This window comes from Diorhabda sublineata, chromosome X (assembly GCF_026230105.1).
Source record: "Diorhabda sublineata isolate icDioSubl1.1 chromosome X, icDioSubl1.1, whole genome shotgun sequence".
Classification (NCBI taxonomy): domain Eukaryota; kingdom Metazoa; phylum Arthropoda; class Insecta; order Coleoptera; family Chrysomelidae; genus Diorhabda; species Diorhabda sublineata.
This window is the reverse complement of record NC_079485.1, coordinates 15,662,468-15,679,397: the sequence shown is the minus strand read 5'-3', so window position 1 is coordinate 15,679,397 and position 16,930 is coordinate 15,662,468. Positions and strand designations below refer to the sequence as shown.

General features: G+C 30.5%; 3 protein-coding genes and 1 long non-coding RNA gene across 4 annotated transcripts in view; 2 read left to right on the top strand and 2 right to left on the bottom strand.

Moving 5' to 3' along the window:
* Positions 1 to 9,349, top strand: part of LOC130451557 (laminin subunit alpha-2) — a 103,497-nt gene extending 94,148 nt beyond the window's left edge. Inside the window, exons 20-30 of the mRNA XM_056790647.1 lie at positions 1,769 to 1,950; positions 2,008 to 2,249; positions 2,313 to 2,546; positions 2,599 to 2,752; positions 2,927 to 3,328; positions 3,567 to 3,943; positions 6,314 to 6,614; positions 6,754 to 7,038; positions 7,221 to 7,386; positions 7,526 to 7,885; positions 8,824 to 9,349. Coding sequence (XP_056646625.1) covers positions 1,769 to 1,950; positions 2,008 to 2,249; positions 2,313 to 2,546; positions 2,599 to 2,752; positions 2,927 to 3,328; positions 3,567 to 3,943; positions 6,314 to 6,614; positions 6,754 to 7,038; positions 7,221 to 7,386; positions 7,526 to 7,885; positions 8,824 to 8,966 — 2,846 coding nt within the window. The 3' untranslated portion in view covers positions 8,967 to 9,349. The remainder of the gene's footprint in view (positions 1 to 1,768; positions 1,951 to 2,007; positions 2,250 to 2,312; positions 2,547 to 2,598; positions 2,753 to 2,926; positions 3,329 to 3,566; positions 3,944 to 6,313; positions 6,615 to 6,753; positions 7,039 to 7,220; positions 7,387 to 7,525; positions 7,886 to 8,823) is intronic.
* Positions 9,350 to 11,924: 2,575 nt separating this feature from the next.
* Positions 11,925 to 13,355, bottom strand: LOC130451556 (60S ribosomal protein L29). Its single transcript, XM_056790646.1, has 4 exons — positions 13,264 to 13,355; positions 13,066 to 13,118; positions 12,942 to 13,006; positions 11,925 to 12,081 (listed from the first exon to the last, which is right to left on the bottom strand). The coding sequence occupies exons 2-4, from the start codon at positions 13,100 to 13,102 to the stop codon at positions 11,965 to 11,967; spliced, it is 219 nt and encodes a 72-aa protein (XP_056646624.1). The 5' UTR covers positions 13,103 to 13,118; positions 13,264 to 13,355; the 3' UTR covers positions 11,925 to 11,964.
* Positions 13,356 to 13,581: 226 nt separating this feature from the next.
* On the bottom strand, positions 13,582 to 16,544 carry LOC130451555 (uncharacterized). Its single transcript, XR_008910747.1, has 3 exons — positions 16,413 to 16,544; positions 14,078 to 14,255; positions 13,582 to 14,011 (listed from the first exon to the last, which is right to left on the bottom strand). It is a non-coding gene; the product is annotated as an uncharacterized LOC130451555 (long non-coding RNA).
* Positions 14,432 to 15,614, top strand: LOC130451554 (exosome complex component RRP40). The gene has a single exon (XM_056790645.1). It carries the CDS (start codon positions 14,888 to 14,890, stop codon positions 15,572 to 15,574), a length of 687 nt encoding a protein of 228 aa, XP_056646623.1. The 5' UTR covers positions 14,432 to 14,887; the 3' UTR covers positions 15,575 to 15,614.
* Positions 16,545 to 16,930: the final 386 nt, after the last annotated feature.

Genomic DNA, 16,930 nt, shown 5'->3' with positions numbered 1-16,930 from the left:
TGTTTCGTTTCACTTTCGTAATTTTTCTTTTTAATTTATTATTTAAATGATTACATTCTGTGTCTGATACTATTGATCGTTTTAGAAGAAATATTAAAAGAAATTGACAATATCTAAAAATGTATAGTTTTTCTAACAAATATGAAAATTAACTTGTCCAGTCTTCAATAGTTTGAATCATAAACGTTATTGGTGTAACTCTACCCCTAGACAATAGAATTCTGTCCCTTTCCATTTTTTATTATACCTCAGTGCTAATATACAGGGTGAGTCGGGAGGAGCGCACCAAACTCTAGGAGTGTATTATACACCTGAAAATAATGTAAAAAAACTAATATGTTCTTATCCGATCTTCATTTGGTTTCAAGTTATAGCATATTAACAAATAAACAAATTATCACATAAAAATTTTCTTAATCATAGCGTTCTTTCAATAAATGTTCAAAAATACCGCCATTGACTTCTAAACATTTTCTGCTACGTCTACGAAGAGCGTTTGTTGCTCTCCCAATTGATTCATTTCTTTCTTCTTTAATATGGGCTGCAGTATTCTCAATTCGTCTAATTAGTGCATCCCGTGTGTCCACTTTTATTTTGTAGACTTCATCTCTCATCCAGACCCATAAACAAAAATCTAGTGGTGTGAGGTCTGGAGATCTTGCAGGCCAATTAATAGGACCTCCACGACCAATCTAACGCCCTGGAAAACGTTCGTCCAAATGTTGCTTGACCTGACGAGCGACATGTGCAGGAGCTCCATCGTGTTGATAGTACATCCGCAATATAATATTTACAGGAACATCCTCTAGTAGGCCTTGTAATTCATTTTGTAAAAAATGTAGGTAGTTGTCTCTTGTGAAACGATTCTCCAAAATGAAAGGGCCAATTGAATAACTGTCAACCATACCACACCACACGTTTACAGAAAACCGATGTTGAAAATTGCTTTCAACTTTTGCGTGGGGATTTTCGTCCGACCATACATGATAGTTACGAGTATTATTAATGCCATCACGGGTAAATGTAACTTCATCCGTAAAGAGAGTTGTAGGTGCTGTACTCTCTGTACGTGATAAGGATATAAGCCTTATTCGTGGAGTGTGTTTATCACCCTTTTTTGTGGAATTCCCAATTGAGTGGCAATTTTCCGTGAGCTAGTAGCTGCATCTTCTTCTACTAGATGCAGAATATTTTTTACTTCTACCAAACCGTGTCGAGTAGCGCGTTCAGATGATATGTTAGCACTGGGAAGCTTACCAGCCTTGCACAATTTGTTAAAAACTCTAATAAATACGTTTTTATCAGGATATCTTTGGTGTGGAAAACGTTGATGATATTCTTCAGCAGCAGCTGTGGCATTTCCATTACAGAAACCATAAACAAACACCATATTTGCATATTCTAAATTTGAATAAGTGTCTGACATTTTGCAACACTAACAATCACATAAATTCGAAATTAAACGTTCAGTTACTGTTTACTGTACACTGACAGTTCATCAAAACGTCAGAATTATCAAACGCCTTTGACCCTCGAACATGGCATACTTTGATAATGTTAAAATTCAGATATAAGTGGAAAGCTAGATGAACATTTTTAATTACTCCATAACTTGAAAACAAATGAAAATCGGATAAGAGCATATTAGTTTTTTTACATTATTTAGAAATATTTTTTACATCCATTCCAACCTCTGGAAATACTGATGTAACTGTACTGATGTTCCAATTCCAAATCCATTTGTTTCAAAAATCTGTTTCTGTTGTAGATATAAATCGAATAAATTCTGAGATGAAAGCCGCGAGAGAAGCACTTAACAACCTCCGAATTCCCCAGGCTCCAAACACTTCTAAAGAGAAAAAAGATTCTGTGGACAAACTAAGTAATGTAGAAAAGAAACTAAAAGAATTGCAAAATCTAATTAGTTTAGCAAAACAACAAGTGGATGGCGTAAGTGTATATTTTAAGCATTAGTTTTTATAAGTAGTATACTAATTTCTATTTTAGGTTGACGTTCCAATAAATCCGAAGAATTGCTACATGGCGTATCAGTTACCGAAATCCCAATACTTCCAAAGCCTTTCCATTACGTTCAATTGCAATGACTGCACATTATTTAACTGGACAAAACCCAGTGGCGAATCGTTATCAATAAGTGTTAGAGACAATATGGTTACTGTAACTATAGAAGAAGAAGAAATTAACGTTAGCGGAATCGAAACCGGAGAAAATACGGTATCAATACATAAGTAAGTATAATTATTATTTACCCATTATTGTTGAAAAATAGCGTATATAAACTTTAATTTCAGGACAGGCAGTTTATTAAAAGCACAAGTAGGACGACAAGAACGAAGTAAGCGATTACAAAAGTCGAGAATTCCAATGACTTACATCAATACTAACGACTTCTTAGAACTGGGAGATAAAGACGAAGTCAGTGACAGTAAAGAAATTTCTTATATCTATAAAGTTATACTTAATGGTGAGACCTTTGGAGTGTGGAACTTTGCAGACACTAATGGAATTTGTAAAGGTCAAAAAAGGTACTAACGAATTAATTATACTTCTTCAATTCAATATAAGTATATTTTTAAGGAACGTTGTGGTTGACGAAACGTTGGATGATCTCTTCAACGGCAAAGGTTATTTAGTATATGAAGTTAATACTAATTTGAATCCCAAACAATTCTCAGTAGTATTTGAGTTTAGTACGTTCGATGAAAACAGTATCATCTATATTGCAGCACATGTAAGTATAAAATCAGTGAGAGGTCTTCAAAGATTGTATACTAAATCTTCTGAATACTTTCACCCTAGATATTCATAACTGCTTAGTTCTCAATGTTCATCTAAAGACAAATACCTAATATTCTAAATCTGTCTCCTATTTTACTTGCTTTTTCCATCAACTTATTTTTTTTAGTTCCCCACTTGCTCTTACTTCACTTTGTATCTTGAAAATGGCCACGTCCACTTCATTATCCGCCTGAAAAATAAAGAAGTCGTCGAACTGGAAGATACCCAAAAAGTAAACGATGGAAAAGTACATTCGGCAGAAATAAGTTGGAAATTGAATCAAAAACATTCGAAATTCGATATAACATATACGTTAGCTGTAGATTTCAATAGAACATCGACACCGCCAAAACCTATAAACGCAAGCAACGTCTTCAAATTGAAAGAAACCAAACATTATTTAGGAGGAGTACCACCTACCTTTGACCAGAAGTGTATTCCAGTGCATGGTGTACCTTTATTAGGATTTCTTAAACTGAGATCTCAATTGACAAATGTCAATATTTCATACGGTATTACCAAAGCTAAAGTAAGTGTATTTTTCATATTTGCCTCATCTAACTAGATCAAAGAATTATAAAAAGATGAAATCTCTTTTAAAATATCTTATGTTTTGATTACTTAAGTTGTTTTGTAAATTTACCATTTAAATATACCCAATTTGATTTTAAATAAAAAATAGTAAAGGTATCACTTTTTTTATAAGTAATCTTTGAAATATTTTTGTGAATCTCTGTATATACAATAAAGTTGAATATATTTTTTAGACGCTGGCTTTCACTCATGCCTGGGTGAATGAACAAGGTTACCTCAATTTAGATTACCCGAAAGAAGTAATCAAAACTTTCAATTACATTTTCCGGCCTATAAAAAGTGGAACTATAATAAAATTCAATGATGCCCAAAGTATTGTTTTACTAGACTCCGATATTATTTTAAATGGTGAAAAAATTGATAACACAAATATCACTTTGGATGATTACAATTCAATAGAATTGAAAATGGGTACCAATAAAGAAGTAATTGTTAATGGTAAAAAACAAAAAATTTTCAGTCCTGAGGGGATTACAATCACAAACGTTCAAATTGGTGGAAAACAAGGAGGATTTGTTGGAGGAATTCGAGATATAATCATCAATGACAAGTGAGTATTTTTACATATATTGAAATTGTCAAAAATCGCTATTTTTTTTACTTTTACATGTCTATAAAAATTTTGATATCACTTTTCAATATATTAGCAATAGCAATAATACAATAAAAATAAAACCAAACATAAATTCTTACATTATATGCAATCGTTTTTTCACAATACAATATTCAACATGTATATAGGCGCTTCACGAATACCTTCAAGGCCCATAGATTGGAAGCGATTCCCTTCCATTCTTTCCTATTTTTTGCTTTCGTTTCCCAGTTTTAAATTCCTCTCTTTGTTAGGTATTCCATCACCTCTACGCACCATCTTTTCCTTGGTCTTTTTTTCACTTCGATTTATCTTCGTCGACTCGTAGATTCACTGTCGTTTCTATGAAGGGTCTGTAAATTTTCTTGGGCTTGTTTTCGATTTTTAAACTATTCTAATATCATATTGAACAGCGTAATAGATAACGGATATCTCAATTTGAATCCTGCGTTGGTCTGGAAACATTTTGATATTCTTGCTGTAAATTAACTTTTTCTTCTTGAACCCCGAAATAGTTACCAACTAACAAATACTGAATATCGTTATACTAATTTAAATGAGCGGGAAAGCGTCTTTGGCCGTGTAACCTTCGTCGTTCGGTATCTTATTCCACAATGAATGGCCTGAATGCTCTCGCTGGGCTAGGTATAGCTGCTGGAAGAGAACTGGTGGCAGTGTGACTTCATGCTTGGCTGTGATACGGAGTAGAGCAATAATTGTATTGGGGATATAAGATTGACACAATCCTACATATATATTCTTTCATGTCTCTGTTTATCTAAGATTGGTAGTAAACAATGATTGCTTAACACTATTACGAACATAATTTTAGTTTCTATCAACCTTGTCTTCGTGTTCAGTTCAACTCAGTTCATATTAGTCTTTCTAGAATTTCGAGGTTAATAACTACTACAGTTTGTCTTCATTTTAATTTTTGTATGTTCGAATGTTATGTTGATAAAACCTATTAGTTTTTTTGAATGTTAAGATCGTTCATAATCCTGTATTAATAATTTCTACTGACAGCTTTTTGTAAATTTATGAAAACTGAGTACATTCGCAAATGATATTGATACCCCATTCTTTGCGTTTGTCTCGGTGTAAAAATATGGTTTGTGAATGATCTTCCAGATCTTAACCCGTATTGGTAGTCTCCGAACAAGTTTTCTCCATATTTTCTCAACTTTCTCTCCATGATCGTAGCCATTATTGTACAAACTGTATCTAGTAGCGCTATACCTTTGCAGTTTCTGCATTCATCTGTTTTCCCATTCTTGTGTATTTTGTTACTTATTAAAAGCAGTTCCGTATTTGATTAATTCTGATTCTATTTCGCCTTCTCCCGGGCATTTACCGTTCTGTTGTCCCTGTTTTATTTCTAATATGTTCTCCTTCGATGGTGGCAATAGATGTCCGTTATTCTTCCAATCTGGGGTCGTAAGCTCCTCCTATCGACCACCATCGTTTTCTGTGTTTAATGTTTCTTTGAAATGCTCTTCCCATCTTCGGATCATTTCGGTCTCATCCATTATTATTCCCCCATTCTTATTTTTTATATACATTGTCCTCTGCTTAGCTTGTCCTTTATCGTATTTCATTACTTCATAGAATTTCTTCATTTCTTTATTTACCAAGTTTTCTTCTATGCGACTTTACCTCTGCTCTCCATTCCTTTTCGCTTCTTTGTCCAACACGTCTTCTTCGTTATTATTCTTTGCTCTTCATACTGTTTTTGACCTTTATATGTACCAGTCTGTAACATTTTCTGTTTGACTTGTTTTTTCTTTTAGTTTCTTCTTCACATTCGTCGATTCGTCCCTTTTTACTGTTCTATTTTCTTTGGTATTATTTTACTTGTCGCCTTCTTAATAGTTTTCTCTAAATGTTTCCATTCGTCGTTTACATTATAGCTATGTTGTTATGCTAGGATTCTCTCCAATTCTTCTTCGGATTTTATCTTTGTTGTTTTATCATCTATGAGCCTTCCTACCTTTTTAATACACAATAAAAATGAAAGCAAACATAAATTATTACATTATATGCATAAGTTTTTTTATAATACAATATTCAACAGAGCATTATATTAGTTATTGTATTCACAGTCACTTTCACTCTGCATTCAAAGAAAATTTTCCGACGATCAATAAACTCAAAATTAGTCAAATACTTTAGCATTAGAATAGTTTTCAATAGCATTTTGTTTTTGTTGTGTTCAATCGAAATAAACACAATGGGTTTTTTTCAAAAATTTCGCCAATGCTTCTCACTAAATGTTGTCTTGGTGCCGTTTTTAAAAATAATTTAGGTTTATATGGTTACTTTTTGTAGGCTTATTCAATTTGAAAATACAACTATAAAAGAATTTGAAAATGTTGAAATCGGTAGGGAGAAGCCAGTTGTCGAATCAAATATAAACGTCAAAAGTTTAATGATGTTGAATATGACAAATTCAATGCAAAATACCGAGAGGTGTACAGAATTTGACGATAACGATATTCAAGGAGACGCTATTAAATTCGGGGATAAACCAAACAGCTATACATTCATTAAAACAAAATTTTGGAGGACGAACTTCACGTTACAATTTGAATTTAGGACTTTCTATCCAAACGGTGTTATATTCGTAGCTGTAAGTTATCATTATATATATATATATATATATATATATATATATATATATATATATATATATATATATATATATATATATATATATATATATATCATTTTCGTCTTAAATTTCCAATAACAATATATTTCTTGTTTAGAGTAACAAGAGGAAAAATTACATCCTATTAGAATTGAAAGAAGGTCAACTCCAATTGAATGTGGAAGGCCGAAAGAAGCAAGCTAAGACGCTGCCAATAAATTCCGGTAAAATAAACGATGGACAATGGCATCACGTTAGATTATCCAGGAAATTGAAAAAACTCACTGTTATTCTTGATAGAGAAAACAAACCCAATCGAATAAATTTGAGAATCAAACCGAAAGATGAGATTTATTTTGGAGGAGTAGATCCACGTTCAGAGTACACAGATATACCCGATTTGGTAAGTAGAAGAAATATCATTATACGTTGGCTTATATATTGGGAATTGTATATTTTCACTCTTATAAATTTAATAATCAGTTGACAAAACGTTATGTGACGAAACATAAATCCACTTAACGTATCTCCCTATAGTCTTGGCACAAAACACGCAACAAAATATTAATAATTAAAATGTTTCAGAAAAGTCGTCTACTACCGTTTAGGGGTTGCATGAAATCATTAGAAATCAATAATGAACTGCAGTTTTTAACAAATAACAAAAATGTACTGCACTCCAATATTACATTATGTTTTTCGAAAGTTGAAGAAGGAACATACTTTGGAGGAGACGCCTATGCTGTTTACAGTAAGTATCATACAAATTTATCAACAATATCATATTCTCCTATTAAGAATATTTCAGCAGCATATTTATTGAACTTAAGTTATATTTTACCAATTCAAGGCTACAAATCAATAACAAATTTAATTATTCAATTTTGCAGAAGAAGATTTCCGAATCACCGAAATACTGGAATTGAGCTTTGAATTCAGAACTTCCGAGCAAAATGGGATGTTACTGAGTGTTTCCAATAACGGTGATTCGCCCGCTCTTTCCGTAGAACTACAAAATGGCGCTATTGTGATGGCGGTAAATTTAGGAAATGGAATAACTATAAATGTAACCAACAATCTCGATTCGGATATCGCTTTATGTAATAATAGATGGCACAACGTCACTGCTTTGTATTCGAATTCAGAACTTACAGTTAACGTGGATGGAATAAGAAAAAGTTGGGTACAAAGTGATCCTGGTTCGGCAATGGACGATATGGAAGCTCCATTGTATATAGGAGGATTACCTGGTAAATATAAACATAAATATTCTTATTCTCTTTTCCTTATCCTTTGTCAGGTGTCCACGGTTTTCTGTATTTTGCTATCTTCCCTAAATTACTTTATTTTATACATTCCTTTCTTTGTCCCCCTCTTCGTTTCAGTTTCATTCAGTTCCACGCAGTTTTCCTTCTATTCTTCCTAGGTATACCATTTCTAGTGCATGTTTTTTTTTATCTTCTGCCAATTGTCCATTGCTACAAAGGCACTATTAAATGATTCTCCCATTCCCACTGTATCTTCTATATTCTCCATTTTTAACTTGCAGTCTTCATCTGTTTCTCCCAGACACATAATAAATTTTGATGTTTTGTATGGTTGCTTCTACTTCTCGCATTTTCTTGTTGCTCTTTCTCCAATCATTTTAAATATATATCTTACTTTTAAGAACTTTTATGTAATTTTTCTACAAAGTAATTAGTCGATTATTTTTGTCTTTGATTGCTTTTATCATTTCTCTCAACTCTTTTTTAATTTTCTCTGTATACAAATGTTGTTATATCTTCTTCAAATTCTCCCCGACTATGCTTTTTCTTTTTTTTATTTCATTTTAATTGCCTTCCTCTTCCTGTTAAACTCTATGGTTAGAGCTGGTTTTTCATGTCGTCTTCTATTCTCCCACAAACTTTCTTATTTCTTCTATCCACAATTTCGTTCTTTGAATATATTTTTCAAATTTCCATCTGTTATATATTTCAAATATCAATATCAATATTTATTCAATTATTTCTTCTAGTGCCCAATCTTCCTCTTCATTTCCTTCTAAAACATAAATCAAAATTTGTTTGGTATAGTTGTGTTACAATGCTGCCAACTCGTCCAATCAATTTTTGTTTTACTGAATATCTACTTCATAAAAAAAAATTAAAACCTTTTTTTCTCAAAATATATATCTTTTCTTTTTCAGATAATGCACCTACTGGAACATTAAAAACATTTACAAACTTCAAAGGCTGTATAAGAAAACTGAAAATTGAAAATCAACCGATGGATTGGACAGATATGAAAGAATTGAATAATGTTTTACTAAATTCATGTCCGGTATCATAAAATAGTAGGAATAGTTAAGATGACGTGAAAAAACCAAAACCAAATCAATTTAAATTTAACCGTTTAAGAATCAAATCAAATTGTTATAATTTATTGGTCCCAGAAAGAACTGCAAGTGAGAAAGATATTACTTGCAAAACTACTGACTATATTCTAAAATATTCGAAAAAAATATATTTTCCAACAAATATTCGATTCTGTAATGGTTGAATGTTATTGCTATAGTATTATATTAATATTGTATTATAAAACCTCACTGCCAATATATCCTGTACATAATTATGTAAATAATTATTTAATTTTTGTACAACTGCCATAAACTTAGTTCAATGATGTAATAATTTGTGGATGTTTTGTATATAGTAGGTATTCTCCTATATTAAAGTGGTACTTAAATAAATATTGTAAATTAATTTATGAAAATAAAATATAATTATAATAATTTGTTTGTTTAATTAAGCCTAGGGGTTCCTAAGTTTCTAAATATATAAATAACGTTTTCAACTTACCGCAGATTTATACAATCATCATTACAGGAAAATGTATTTTGTGTCACCTATACCTATGTGACTTTCGTTACAAAACAGTATAGTTTTGTTCTTGGTAGCTGCACTGGCAGAAATAGTTCAGGAAGTGTAAACTAAAGCGTTCTTTGTAGCAGAACCAGCACTAGTGTCGCTGTTCTTAATAGCAGTGTAAGAGAGCTAGTTTATCTAGTTCACTGTACTGCTTGGACTGAGTCTAGAGTCAGTTCAGCCATTGCAGTGCAAGACAGTGCCATAAGTGTGATCCGGTGACACTACATCTTCGTCATCGGACGAATGTAAAATGTCAAAAAGTACTAAATCGTTTTCCATTATTGTTAATACTACAAGGCCTGAATCCCATCAAATATAGTCAAATACAACAATCAACAAATGCTCCATTGCTCTCTGCACTATATCGTTTTTTGTATCCGATCGAACTAATTCTATACACTCATGAATTGGCCTGCACTGGTCCAGTCCAATACAGTTCCAGTGCAGCCAGCAAGAACAAACCTCATATAAGTTTTCAACTTTCTGCATGAATAAGGTAATGTTTGTTGTAACATTGAAATTGAAACAAAACAAGCACCTGATTTTAGTATTCCCGACATCACTGCAGAAATAGAAAAATCGATAAAGCATTTTATTTAGCAGAGTTCGATAATTTTGAAGACAAAGAAAAAATCATGTTGCCTCTTATAGATCCATTGGTTTCCCACGCCATTTCTTTACATAAATATGCTAACGATATGAATGGATGATCAGAGAGGCAGAAATATAAGAGAATTAACGTTAATTCTATTCCACGAGTAATAACTCCATTCACTTCTGGAAATGAAGTAAAAATACCTGAATTGAGTGAAGCAGTGGTTAAAAATTTAGTGAAGAAATCTGTTTGCTCAGTGTATTGGATATATTGGCTGATGTATTAGAGACTTTCTTGCAAAAATTTTGTCAGTAAGTAATACAATATATGGACAGTATTGAACATAAAGATATAGGATTCAGCAGGATCATTGAAAAAGTATTAATAGAAACTGGAATGGTTGGAGTTCGAGGACTCCATGATTATTATCAAAACGGAGTAATCAGGTATATAGGGGCTCTTAAAAAATGATGTGTTGGACACAAGGAACATTACGCAGCCCTTTTAATATCAAATAGTCCATCTACAAATGAATTTAATAATATTGTTATAGTTAGAAAACCCAGAATTCCACTTTTCTTTGTTAGGAGGTGAAGCATTTGTAATTGAGCCTGGTTTACAGTTATTACATAGTTTAGAAGCAGAAGAGAATTCACAAACTTAGGACAATGGTATAGAAGAAGTAATTACAACAAATAATGTCGGAAGGGGAAATATGTCATTTATCCCCTCATACCAAGAAATAAAGATTATAAGGTCAAAAAGGTTTATCACATGCTCATATTTAAAGACTTGGAATTAAATTATGCGAAGAGATGAGCAGTTGGTTGATTGAATAGTGGCAAGTTAACTCATTTTTAAGAAATCGTATATTGATTTGGTGAATAAAATGGGAATATATTTAAAATTAAGTAGTAGCAAATTTGTAGTGAGTTATTGATCATGATTTATTCACTCTTGTTTTTCAATCAGTTGAGTATTTCGAAAATCAAGAAACAATATCTTGGTCTTGATAAAATTTAGTACTCGACTATATTTCACTTTTGTTTGCTTAATAGGCATAGACTGATATTTATTTTTAAAACCATAAATCGAAATTCAAATCTGTCATATAAAGTGAAGTTTTTCCCTTTCGTATAAATTAGGGTTCCAGCACATAACACATATTGTATGTGTATGTATGTAAATATTGGGGTCTCATATACACTGTGACCCAAAGGATCTATTGTTTATCTTCAGGTGTCATTGAGGGGACAGTGCCCCGATAGAACTCCTGTTACTATCTGTAGGTTGTTCTTACTTAGGCTGATACATTCAACAGATCTTCTCTGATTACAGTTTTGCAGGAGAGTATTTGTCTGTCTCAGCCACTGTAAATTGTCCCAGTAACTAGTTATGCCCTATCTAGCTCCTTTTTAAAAGCTTTTTTTATTGTTCTATAGCTTATACCACAAAACAGTTCAAGAATTCTAACTTAGGCATGTAAACAGATTAAAACATTAAATTCAATATATACTCCAGTGAAAAGCAGTACAAACCAATTTTATAATAAAAACAATTCAAATTGGTTTTTAATTTTCTTATAGATTCAATTCCTTCCAGTATTTTGTTGTTGATAGGTTCTTATGTTTAGAATATTAACTTCTTTCAAATAATAAAAAACTGATTAATTTGCAATGTTCTTGGTTATTTTGCAAAAACCAACTATAAAGCAAAAAAGCTTCTATGTTTCTATAATTTGATAAATTTTATAAAAGCCAGGATAAATTTATAGAAAATCGTAAGTATTTCATAAGATCTTTATTAGAAAAAAGTCAAACAACATTTATTTTCCTTTACTTTCATGCTCTGCTTTTCTTTCCGCTGCACGTTTAAGTTGTTGTTTTGTGCTTAAATTATGCCTTTTGGAAAATCTTTGGTTTTTAAGGAATTTGGCATCCATCTAAAAAAATTAAAAACATTATATCTAAAGCACATTAACACAAACTACTATTGAAAACTATTGCACCATTTATATTTCTAAATTTATTTTATGTACTCAAGGAAACATCAATATTTAATGTAAGAAAATAAGTATTGAGACAAATAAGATGACAAGATCATACTGTAGCTTATTTGGTTAAAATTAACACATAAATTATATCATTAGTTAAAAAAACCAGCTACCACTGGTCTCACTTCTCTAGCAATGTGTTAATAAAGCAAAAGAATTAGAGTAGTTGTAATTAACTAATTATTAGACTTTAATGATCAAAGTAAGAGTAGAAAATGTAAATTTGACCAGTAAAAGATTTACGATTGCTATAGATACAAGTTTACTAGAAATAATTATTATTTGATATTTTAACCAAAAAAAAAACAGAACAGAAGTGTAAAAATAAAGGTTTCATGATTACCCACACTTAAAGCTAACCATAAGGTGCTGAAACAAAGATTTTCTGTTACCCAGAATTAGTTCCTATTTACACACAGTGTCTGTTAAAGCAGATTAAATCCAGAAACATTAAACAATATAAAGTTATACCTTATACTCGTTCGTACATATACTAATATAAAACTGAATAAAGTTTAAAACAGATAAGGCATATTTGTAGTGGTGCGACCACTTCACACAGAAATTTAAAAATTGAAATAATTTACAATTTAGGGAATAAAAGAACTGTCAAATGTAGAATACCCAAATAATAATAGAATATTATTATTCCAAAGAATAATAACCAAATATGAAAAGAAATAAAATGTATACTTAAAAAATGTGAATGCATGTAAATTATTTCATTAAAATTCGTAAAAATTACTTACCCCTAAAGTAGATTCATGACGGAATCGTTTAGGTTTTTTAATTCCATTACGATGGGCTTTACGATCTATAACGAAATAATATTATTAGTTAAGGTATTATATATTTTACATGTATTATACTTACTTTGATTATGATTTGTATGATTCTTTGACTTCGCCATCTCTTTTGAGTTTAACCTAAAAAAAAGTTCGTTAATATTAGAAATGAAAAATATAGAAAAATAAAAATGTCGGAATATTTTTCTAAGCTTTGAAGTTAAGATACAGCTTTATATTAAGAAAAAAACTGATGGATTGATGAAATAAATTTAAAATTATTTACCTTCACAGTATATTGTATACTGCTAAACGTCAGAAGAACGTTGACGGTTGACTTTTGCATAGATAAACTGTAAAAACGACGTTCATACTTTCTTTCTTCTTTTTTAATATGTTAATATTCCTAATGGGCGTTTTCTTCGTAAGTGTAAATCCATGTATTTATACCATAGATGAACTACGAAGTAGCTGCATGAATTATTGAATATTTTTCTACAGATTTCAACGGAGATCACCTTATTAACCACAAATATCATAGGAATAAATAACAAATCAATTATTAAAACCCTTTTTTTTTGAAATGTGAAAGAACGACACCAACTTTAATTAGCTCAAAAAAATTTTATTTAAAAATTGTCAAAAGTGAAAAATTACATGAAAATATAAGTACTATATCATAGTTTCCAATAGGCGAAATTCCAAATATATAACATGCATTCATTCACCAAAGCTTTGATGAAAATCCTCCTGGAGGGACTCTTCCTTTCTGTTGGACAGAAGATGCTGGTTCTTTACTTATTTCAGGCTGTGAAGAAGGAAGAACAGTCTTCACTGGACTTGTTTGTGTGATGTCTGTATTAGTTCCTTCAAGAATTGATGAAGCATTTCTGCCATGATCTTTCCTAGTAGTTTTAGTCTCGTTCTTCTCATTATCAAAAATATTCGTGTGTCCACCACCCGGAGGTCTCAATACTCTACTAGAATTCCTTGTAGAATCACTTAATCCAACATTTATGTTCGTGGAGGTCATTCTGAAATTTTCATGTGTTAGCAACTAATCCAGTTATACATACGTAAGAAAGTACATTTAATCTTACCTGAATGATTCTTTCTTCTAACAAACTAAAATTCAGACTATAGTCCTCCAAAATAGTTATTACTAGAGATTTCTGCGGTATCCAACAGGAAATGAATAATCTACTAACGTCAACTGTCTTAAACAGGTTTTTATGTATTTTTTTGCGTTTTTAATTTACAAAAATATATCTGGCTTTTCTGTCAATTTAAAATTAATGGTTATTATCATTCATTTACTAACAACATTAATATAATTATTTCAAATGCATCAAAAATTATCATAAGAAATGTCTAAGGCTACAACAAATTTTAATTAACATTTAGTTTGTACTTATTAGATGAATAATAATAAGCACATTAAACTATGTATTTTATAAATATCGAGAAATGAGGGACAAAAATATAAATAGAAAGATATCAGTTAATTCTAAACAAGAATCATTAGCGTATAATGTTAATCTTCTAGTTCAAATATAATTTAATTGAATTGTTCTAATATCGAGCTATGGAAGCTTTAGACACTCTCTATTCGAGAAAGTGCAGTTGGTAACATCTCCTTTCAACACGTGTCTAACTTATGGAGTAAAACCATAGATTTTTTTGTTTATTAAGTATATTAGATATTAAAGAAAATGAATTAATACATCATTTCATGAAGAATGAATAGTAAAATATTACATTCAAATAAAAATATGAATGTAATGAATATATGAATTTTTATCAAAAAATATAGAGAAAAAATAGTGACTATTGAAGCCTATAAATTTAGTTTTTATAGTAAAGTATAAGTCAATGTAAGAGGGCAATTATTTTATATTCTATTTTAAAAAATGACGCAACCTGAATTTGTATTTCCAGGAGAAATTATAAAGCAAGTAAAATCTTTAAGAGGTTTAACAGTATTGGGTCCAGGTCTCAGACAAAATGAAGATCCCAGGAATGTATTGTGTGTAACTCAACCTGGCAAGTTATGTTTTAGAGAGCCCAATGTATATTGGATTGAAGGAAATAGAACTAGGTATGTTCCAAAAAAGGGAGATTTGGTTGTTGGAATTGTGATAAAAAAAGCTGGAGCTACTGTAAAAGTAGATATTGGTAGTGCAGAACATGCTGCTCTTTCGCTATTATGTTTTGAAGGAGCTACTAAGAAGCAAAAAGCAGATGTTAAAGTTGGTGATGTAGTGTATGCTAAGTTGATCAATGCACACAAAGAAATGGAACCCGAATTAGTTTGCATAGACTCTTACTTTAAAGCTGGACCGTTAGGAGTACTTTCAAGCGAAGGATACTGTTTTACAATATCTCTTACACTTGCCCAAAGCCTTTTGGATATCGAAAATCCCATGTTGAAGTTTTTAGGAGAGAAATTTGTTTATGAGATAGTTGTTGGTGTAAATGGTAAAGTTTGGATTGATGCTAGAAAGACCACTGATATTTTGAATTTGATGAAAGTTTTACAAATAGTTGATGAACATGGTATTAAAAGTGTATCTGAAATTAGAAAATTTATTTTATGATCTACATTAAACACTGTGGAAATAATTCTTGTGTTTTATTAATAATTTAGCAACTGAATTTTCCTAACATAATACAAACATAGTGAGAAAACGAAAATTATATCTATAAATTTACAAATATAATTGTATGAGAAATATAACATGTATAAAAATTAATGCAAATATGATGGAGAAAAAATTAGATAAACTAATAGAAATATATAAACAATAATGAATAAAACTACAATTAGGAGTATAGTAGAACAATTGGAAAATGAGATAAATCAATAGCAATAAAACAAAAATACAGTAAGGAATATAAGAGACCCATTTAAAAACAAGAAGAAACTAGAGAAGCTATAATATGAAAAAACAGGAATAAAAGTACAATAAGAAATATACAAAGTATAGATTCTAAAAAGCAAGATTTGTAGAAACAATATTTTCAAAAAGAATGTGTTAAACCATTGGAAATAAAGAAATTTGTTTTAATTTGGTAAGTATAACAGATAATGAAAAAAAATGCCTAGAAAACAAAACAGAAAAGATAGGATATGAAAATGATACTGTATGATGAACAGCACCATATACGTGCTTAGGAACAACAAAATACAAGAAACAAATTCATATTTTCACAATACAAACATCCTATACATATTCGCTAACCCCTAATTTTTATTAATAAAAGCCACTTAGTTTTAACCTACTATTCGTATGGATTATACCAAACTGGGTTTTACGTTACGTTTATTGAGTTTTTAACATAAAACTTCTAAAAATATTTTTTTAAAATTTCTTTCGTTGAAAAATATGGATAAACCATGTATTACTAATAGTTATATACATTATGAGGACATACCTGTGATAAAAATCAATACAAATGATATTGATCATTATTTTATTAGTTATTATATGATATTGTTTTATATTTATCATATTATTATGTGTATATTAAATATTTTTTGTATATGACCTTGGATGAAAATATTACATAAGTAATTTGTTTCATTATATATATATATATATATATATATATATATATATTTTATTCATAAGAAAAAAATCACTTGTGACATTACATCTTTTGTTTTTTTTTCTAATCATAAAGAACCAGACGAACATGTTATTTAGTAATGGGTTAATAGAAAGTACAAGTGAGATAGATACCTCTAAAGAGTATTGTTTTTGATTGGCTTAGAAGTTTACAAATGCAAACAACGCCGTATAAAGATGAAAGATACAATTTTGAACTCGTTCGAGTGAAAGAGATAACCTGGTAGCTGCGGTTGATTGTATCATGTGCCAAATAAATAAATGCAAGACGTAAAAAGTATAGACGTACGTTATAAATAGACTTTTATAATGGAAAAAAAGAGA

Bases quoted from the DNA above. Each gene is read 5' to 3' on its own strand.
- LOC130451554 (XM_056790645.1), top strand. From the start codon at position 14,888: ATGACGCAACCTGAATTTGTATTTCCAGGAGAAATTATAAAGCAAGTA.
- LOC130451556 (XM_056790646.1), bottom strand. From the start codon at position 13,102: ATGGCGAAGTCAAAGAATCATACAAATCATAATCAAA. The intron at 13,007-13,065 runs GTAAGTATAATA...ATTTCGTTATAG, and splicing joins TCATACAAATCATAATCAAA to ATCGTAAAGCCCATCGTAAT. The intron at 12,082-12,941 runs GTAAGTAATTTT...TAATTTTTTTAG, and splicing joins GTCATGAATCTACTTTAGGG to ATGGATGCCAAATTCCTTAA.